This window comes from Primulina eburnea, chromosome 16 (genome assembly GCF_022965805.1).
Source record: "Primulina eburnea isolate SZY01 chromosome 16, ASM2296580v1, whole genome shotgun sequence".
NCBI classification, from domain to species: Eukaryota; Viridiplantae; Streptophyta; class Magnoliopsida; order Lamiales; family Gesneriaceae; genus Primulina; species Primulina eburnea.
The window spans coordinates 6712118-6720834 of record NC_133116.1 but is presented as its reverse complement, the minus strand read 5'-3'; the positions used below and the strand labels follow the sequence as shown (position 1 = coordinate 6720834).

Below are 8717 nucleotides of genomic sequence, written 5' to 3'. Positions count from 1 at the left end.
ACGGATTAAAAGTCTGGTAATATATGAAATCCAAAACAAGGATTTACTTCGATTAATGCACAAATCTCGATCAATAATAGAAATCAACCCTTCAAATATAATTCTTAAATGAAATTTCATCCTATTTAAGGACGTCAAATGGCTAAAACAAAAGACACATTCACTTGTTTTTGTTTCATTCGTCAATCAGCCAACAATGGCTCGGCAGCATTCTCTCAAACTTTCCTACCTTTTGCTTGCTCTGTGTGTTTTGGGTCGGATAATCTGTTGTCGGGCTTCGGACCAAGAAAGGAAGGTTTATATAGTGTACATGGGAAATCATGGTGAAAAGGGACAATCGTATTCGACGGACCACTTGAACATGCTTCAAGAAGTTGTGGACAGCAGGTATCATGAACACGATTAACACAAATTTAATTTACAGACACGAGGTTTCAAGAAAAAGGATCGAACTTTTTGTGCATATATATCATATTGTGATTTCCTTGTGTTTCCTGAAGGTTTCGAGATCGATCATTGGTCAGAAGTTATACGAGGAGTTTCAATGGATTTGCTGCCTATCTCACACATGAAGAGCGGGAAAAGTTAGCAAGTAAACTTCTATAGTCTCCATATTCACATGTTTTGCCTTCTATTTCCCAATGGTATGTCTTCAAAAGATGGAAAAAATCAGTAACTTGAAGTTTTTGCAACGACTTAAATTGAAATACAGAGAAAGAAGAAGTAGTATCAATATTTCCAAGTAGGACTTTCCGAACACAAACAACAAGATCATGGGATTTCATGGGACTCCCTGAAAAAATTCATCGAAATCCCACGGTCGAGAGCGACACCATCATTGGAGTCATTGACACCGGAATATGGCCAGAATCAGAGAGTTTTAGCGACAAGGGATTCAGCCATCCTCCAAGGAAATGGAAAGGAGCGTGTAAAGGAGGAGAAAACTTCACTTGCAATAAGTAAAAATACCTTTCTCACCGGCATTTCATGCATGTTCATAAAATTTTAATATTGAATTTTCTGTATGCAGCAAAATAATCGGAGCCCGCTTCTATGCCTCTTCTTTGATTTTGCCACCAAGTTATACAACGACCAGGGATATAGAAGGCCACGGATCTCATACAGCATCGATAGCAGCTGGAAACTATGTAAAAGGTACCAGTTTTTATGGCTTCGCTGACGGGACCGCGAGAGGAGGGGTACCATCAGCAAGAATCGCCGCATATAAAGTTTGCTACCCCGACGGCTTAGGATGCGCATCTGAAGATGTATTAGCTGCATTTGACGATGCTATAGCTGATGGAGTTGATATCATAACTGTCTCTCTTGTAGCCGGTCAGCCAGTTGGATTGGAAGATGATGCTGTTGCGATCGGGTCACTTCATGCTTTCCAAAAGGGCATTTTAGTTGTACAATCAGCAGGGAACGGTGGGTTTCAATCAAAGGTTTCAAGCACCGTTCCATGGATTTTCACGGTTGCAGCTAGCACTACTGATAGGAGTATCATCACCAAAGTTGTTCTTGGGAATGGAACTATAATTACGGTATGCATTTTCCCGAAAATATATATTGTTCATTAATAAATCTTTAGGCTCACGTTTTGATCAAATTATGCAATATCCTACAGGGAAAATCGGTCAATCCTTTCGACTTGAAAGGTCATAAATTTCCCTTAGCATATGGAGATGAAGTGGCGAGCAGTGAATGCATAGGAGAGAGTGTTCAGTTAGTTCAATTCTTGAAATTTGAAATTCTCACCATTGTTATACCAAAATTTATACGTAGCATTCATTTTTCTGTTTGAAAATTTCAGGACCTGTCGTATTGACTGTTTAGATAGAAATCAAGTAAAAGGCAAGGTCGTACTTTGCAGCGAATACAATGGCATGCAAGAAGTCAACAGTGCTGGAGCAGTCGGTTCGGTCGTGCAGTCTCAAAAAGATATGGCATCTGTCGTGCCATTTCCAGCTTCTGCTCTAAGTAAACCTCGCTTCAGCGACTTGCTAAGATACTTCAATTCAACGAAGTAAAAATCCAACATCAATTATAATACCGAAACTCGAGCATAGCGAGATTTTTATAATAACCAATCTTTAATGCAGAAATCATACCCTGGACATACTCAAGAGTGAAGTAGTGAAAAATCTAGATGCCCCTTCGGTTGCTTCATTTTCTTCTAGAGGCCCTAGCGTCCTTTTTCCAAATATCTTGAAGGTACATAGGACAAAATAGAGTTACTACTATATTTAAGAATATGTATATGATGATGTAGTAATATAATATTTGCATATGCAGCCAGATGTAACAGCCCCTGGAGTCGAAATCATAGCAGCATATTCACCTGTGAGTTCACCTTCATTTTTCCCGAAGATAAGCGATCCGTTAAATATAATATATTATCTGGGACATCGATGTCTTGCCCTCATGTCACCGGTGCAGCTGCCTATGTTAGATCATTTCACCCCGATTGGTCACCTTCTGCGATCAAATCAGCTCTCATGACAACTGGTAATTCAAGTTTTCATCATAAGAAATTTAAAGATTGTAGATGCATCATTGTTTCATATGCTAAATGTGTTTTTTGCTTGTAGCATGGAGAATGAATGCCAAAAAGGATCCAATGGCTGAATTATCTTACGGAACAGGCCATATCGATCCGGTCAAAGCTACTGATCCTGGTCTCATCTACGAGATTTTAACTGATGATTATGTCAAATTCCTATGCGGCTCCGGCTATGATGAGTCAACCCTTAGTAAAATATTTGGAGTACATGTTCAATGTCCAGGCAAGAATTCAACAACCGGCGATCTGAACTACCCTGCGATGGCTTTTATGGTTACAGCCAGTGGAAGTAAAAAGACCACACCATTCACAGCAAAATTCAACAGAACTGTTACTAATAAAGGATCCGCAAATTCGACATACAAGGCAATTATCAGCAAAAGTTCATATTATAACATCACCGTGAATCCTAGCATCCTTAAATTTTCCGCACTGAACCAAAAGCAATCGTTTTCCGTGAGTATTAGTGGGAAGATACGTGATAAGACAGTGTTGTCAGCATCATTGGAGTGGTCTGATGGCGTTCATAACGTCAGGAGCCCAATTGTTGTGTATACAGATAACATTTAGATCAAGAATTTATATTTCTATCCAACCAAAAGTTTAGTGCAAGAACAAGATTGTGTTTTTCCTTACAAAATCAACTACAATTTCCTCATTTGCACGAACATATTATTTTTCATCCTAAGAATTGCTCCAAATTCTTATGTTGAGTGATCTTGACTGGTTTATTGGATCTGGGAATTACTAATAAAAATCCCGCACCTCTTAATTGCAAGATCCTATATGCTATTGCATGTTAGAATTCTTTTTGCGTTCTTACTCTTTTCTAGCTGCCAGGAAACAGATTTGAAATATTCCAATTTGCATTTCAAAATTTACAGTGCGAGTAATTTATCTCAATTAAAATAACACAGTTTAAAATTTGAGTTAGATGTGGGAAGAAAACAGGGTTTTTTTTAAAAGTAATTTAATTTTAAAACTTTTTTTCAAAAATAATTTAAAGAAAAAAATTGCAATTCTACTGTAATCCGCGCTTACCAAGCGCGGACGGTGCTCACGTGGAGTACCGTCCGTGCTTGCTAATATTTTTTTTAAAATTTTTTTCGATTTTTATTGTCCGCTCATATCGTTTACGTACATTCGCTGCCTGAAAATTATTTTCACGTGAAAGCTGAAACTCTGAAATGATAATTTCAGAGTCAAAGATGAGACTCTCGAAATTCACGTGAAGACCAATAATTCAAATATGAATAGTCTTCACATTTCTTCTCCTATATAATTGATGAAAAATTCAACGAATGAGTTATCAACTTTCTCCTAAATTTTCTCTCAATTTTCATTGGCAAAATTTTCTCCTATTTTGGTTGTCATGTAGTTAGCGATAATGGATCGATTGAATATAACATTCCATTTGTTAGACCGATACGAGTATTATGATCTATTAATTTGATGGATTTAGTTGAAGTTGTTCATAAAATGTTAGCAATCGATCCAGTGAATTTTTCTCTATAGATGTCAACAAAGTATTCATTCATGGAGAGAGCATCTTGGCATGAAATTCAAGTCAATCTCGTTGATGACGATGCTTTACAGTTTATAATGCAATGTGAGAATATGCATATTTTGCAACTGTACGTGGAAGCAAATTCAATTGAGCATAATGTTGGATTTGATGAGCCTGAATCCTACGTTCCACATGCATCAGATTCAGGTTTTTATAACCAACCTTGTACGTCTACATATGGTGGTTTCCAGGAGCAAGAATCTTATGTTCCACAGGTTACTGAAGGACTCGGTAATATGAGTTTCGATGATGTAAGTGGGCCTTGGGACCAATATATAAATGTCTCGTCGGAACAAAATAATGCTCCATGTTGGCCGAAACCAACATTAGATACGAGTGCTCGTTGTCCGGATCAGGCCAATAATGATGATATTTGGAGGACTGATTCCAAACCCGATAAGTCATACAACGAGTCTCAAGAAGAAGAAGTGAATGTTGATGATGAAGTTAATACTTTTACAAATCTTGATGAGAGGACATCATCTCGACAACCACCACGTGACACATTACAGAGGCAGACCGTACCATTTCTGTCAAACATTTCTGCAATGCCATCATTTTTTAATAATTTTTTTGAGGAAGAGCCTCCTGAATTTTTCGATGTTCCTTGTGGAGTGCAATCAAGCTATTACAATCCGGATAGAGGTGAATTATGCGTTAATATGTTATTTAAAGATAAGAATGATCTTATTGCATCTGTCAAGGATTATTCAGTCAGAGTTTTCAGGCGTGAGTACTGTGTCGTGGATAACACACGCAGTTTGTGGAAGTTAGGTTGTAAAAATAATTCTTCTACGACCATTTGTCGATGGGGACTTCGCGCTTCTTTGAAGGCCAAGACTAGTTATTGGAAAATAACAAAATATGACGGGCCTCACACATGTATATCTACCTCTGTTGGTATAGACCATAAGAATTTGAACAGTGATATGGTGGCACATATGCTATTGGGAGTTGTTCGTTCTGAACCTTTGTACGATAAATATGAAAGATAAATATGGATATCAAATCTCGTACATGAAGACATGGCGAAGTTTGAAACGTACTATGGAAATTGCTTATGATACTTGGGAGAGCTCCGCTCAATTACTTCCAAAATATATTTTTTCTCTTTTCAAATATAATCCGGGAACAGTTGTGGAGTGGAAGCATCTCAGAACCAACAATGAAATGAGTAAGACACTGAACTATCTTTTCTGGGAATTCAGGCCGTGTGTTGATGGGTTTCGGCATTGTCGAAAAATAATTAGTGTTGATGGTACACAGTTGTATACCAAATACAAGCACAAAATGTTGATCGGTATCACTCTGGATGCGAACAATCAGGTTCTACCGCTAGCATTTGCTATTGTGGATGAAAAAACAACAGATTCTTGGAAATGGTTCTTGGAGAGCCTAGGAAGACATGTTGTTCGTGGTGAAAGTGTCGTGTGTCTTATTTCTGATAGACATAAGAGAATCGTGCGCGCAACTGCAGATCTACCATATTTTCAACCTCCACACGGTGTGCATCGTTTTTGTTTGAGACATGTATGTTCAAACTTTAACACTAAATTCAAAAACGTGCATCTGAAAGATTTATGCTGGGCGGCAGGCACACAAAATCAAATTTGTAAGTTGGATCAATAATGGAGGCAATCAAGCATAAAAACATTTTGGCGCGCCGATATTTGGGTAGAATTGAGAAAGAAAAATGGAGTTTGGCTCATGCCGGTGGTTGGCGTCGTGGGGTGATGACAACCAATATGTCGGAGTGTTTCAATAGTGTGTTGAAAGGTGCTCGTAGACTTCATATATCTGCCATAGTGCACTTGACACTTCTGAGGTGCGTAAAATATTTTATTGAACGTGTTACTATAGGTGGTCGTATGGTTCAGGAAAGAAAACAAGTTCCAAACTGATTACAAATGTAGGAAGAAAACAAGTTCCAAACTGACTTTTCCTAGGCAGGAATGATCTTACCCTTATCTTAGCCGAAATTTGTACAGAGCTCTATACGAATTTTGAGTGGGTCTCATGTGAGACCGTCTCACGGATTCTAATCTGTGAGACGGGTCAACCCTACTCATATTCACAATAAAAAGTAATATTCTTAGCATAAAAGTAATATTTTTTCATGGATGACCCAAATAAGATATCCGTCTCAAAAGTACGACCCGTGAGACCGTCTCACACAAGTTTTTGCCACGAATTTTATAGAGTGTTTTACATTTGAATAAAATGTCAACTCATTTACGTGTCACCACTAATTAATAATTAATGAAATCTTTTATTAGTTAATTAACTTGTATTATGTACATTAATCCTTGTCGAGGATGGCGAACATTACCAAAGGAAAGAAAAATTATAATTTTGGCTATTTATGCCAATCTCTTTCCAATTTCAATGTTAACATTGTTTATGTTATTTTTGCTTAGTTTTTTTAGTAATTTTACCATCTAGCACCAGTGATTCTGACTAAGAGTATAATGCATGGATTTCTTACTCGAATCGCATGCAACAACAACAACAACAACAACAACAACAACAACAACAATAATAATAATAATAATATATAAGTAGAGTTTTTACCAAAAATAATAATTTTCCGCCATAATGTTATTTCTAAAAAAAAGAAAGATTTATCATTATTATTGACATATGTGTACTGCAATAAATAATCACTTCAATTATTGTTTCCATTCATTATATCAATTCATTTAATTCAATTTTGATTTTAATTAATTTTTATATTAATTTAAATATAGTTTATGTATTATATGTTTTTTTTTGTTTTTTTTACTCAAATTAAAACTAAACTCTATTAAAAACATAAACAATATTAAAAATTTTGCATTGATTATATCAATCAGTTTAATTAAAAACTGTATAAATAAATTTAAAATACAAATGATTCCAATGTTCAGTATCACTCATGAAGTAAATCATTCAAAAATAAAATTTTCAATTTTAAGTAATTTTCTGCCCAAGTTACTTACTAAAAAAGAAATACAATATTTAATTAGTTTATTTAATTTTTCTAAAAATAAAATTGGTTGAGTGTTAAAAAGATATCACTACAACAAGGTTTTCCAATGAACATTAATTTACCTTTTGATAATCATTAATTTTTTATCTCTAATACAAATTATTTCGAAATTACCTCAATTTGAAAGAGTTAATGCGTTGTAGTTTTCTTCCAAAACCATATGTATATTGTATATCTTGAATTGTATTATTAAAAATTCAAATAAGAGAGCACAAAAAAATTAAAAGAGATAAATTCAAAAGAGTTTCAAATGGACATTAAATTACTCTCAATAACATGTATATTACTCTCAATAATAAAAAAAAATGTTTGACATTCAATGCATGCAATTTGAGATTTTCATAATTTGAAAGAGTTAATGTATGATATAATTTTGTCAAAATCATACAATGTATAATTATTATCTCTTAGGATGTCTTATTTGAATTTAAAATTATAAATAATGCGATATTGCATATTATATCGACAACCAATTTTATTCTATTTATCTTACTAAATTTATCTACTCCAAAATTGAATTCTGAAATGAATCCTCTTTTCAACACCATATATGAGTTGAATCCTTCCGAGATGTAATGTTCGTTTAAATTTAGATTTGTTCGTTGTTATGAACTACATACACATGGAAACAACGAGAACAACAAGACACTTTGAAATCTGTTTTTCATGATCAAGAAATAAAAAATATTATTTCATCTATTTGTACAAAATTTTGATTATTACGTATTACTAATGTGATAATTTTCTTCTATATTACAAAGTTCACGGATACATGATAGTATAACATTTCCCGTAATGAAAATGATTAAACCAATTCTAAAGAAAGTAAGCATCTTATTAGAAAACACCTTATAAAAGTTATTGACATTGTTTTTGAATACACATAATAAATGTTAATTAAATAACTTTTATGATTTATACATAATTTACTTATAATCTCATGTTTCATTTTTTCTTTCGGAACAATAGACTGTTGTGTATATCACGAAGAGATTTTGTAAATAAAATCACAACCCATTTGGATAAAGATATTGATGAAACAATTATTGCTCCAAAGGTGAAATCGCTCACCTTAGGCGCCTCTCACCCCCGGCCCGACAGGATTGTGAGAGGAGGTAAATCGTGGTGACTCAGCCAACCAGCAGCAGCTAGACCTTATGCTACGCCGCGCACAAGGAGCTTCCCCTCATTGGAGGGAATTTAACTCCCACACTGCCTGTGGGGACCCGGACGCTAATCAAGTTCTTAATCATCATTGGGACTAATTAATCAATTATAAATCAGGGTCTAAAAATTTTTATTTTTAAATTGCGGAACGTAGTGAAATAAAACATATATATACATTCCAGTATATAAAATACAAATCCTGTATTACAAAACATTTATTCAAACTAGAGTTTAACAACTCATGTCAATTGTTCAAACCCTATCTCAGATCAAAGTCCGAAGTCTCCACTCTAACTCGATCTCTCTTTATCTCCTCGACCCTGAACCTGTCCCACCTGTTGTCAAGTACACATACAGACAAGACAACAGCCGGATAAACCGGTGAGAATAAC

The 8717-nt window shown here is 35.0% G+C and overlaps 1 protein-coding gene and 1 pseudogene across 1 annotated transcript; both read left to right on the top strand.

Annotated features, from left to right (window-relative positions):
• The first annotated feature begins 783 nt into the window (after positions 1-783).
• Positions 784-3164, top strand: LOC140817370 (subtilisin-like protease SBT4.10; annotated as a pseudogene).
• A 2013-nt stretch (positions 3165-5177) lies between these two features.
• LOC140817367 (uncharacterized) lies at positions 5178-6591 on the top strand. Its single transcript, XM_073177021.1, has 2 exons — positions 5178-5634; positions 6548-6591. The coding sequence occupies exons 1-2, from the start codon at positions 5178-5180 to the stop codon at positions 6589-6591; spliced, it is 501 nt and encodes a 166-aa protein (XP_073033122.1).
• The last annotated feature ends 2126 nt before the right edge of the window (positions 6592-8717 follow it).

Coding starts and splice junctions, on each gene's coding strand:
- LOC140817367 (XM_073177021.1), top strand. CDS start 5,178: ATGGAAATTGCTTATGATACTTGGGAGAGCTCCGCTCAATTACTTCCA. Junction 5,635..6,547: donor ATATTTTCAACCTCCACACG/GTGTGCATCGTT, acceptor ATTTTTGCTTAG/TTTTTTTAGTAATTTTACCA.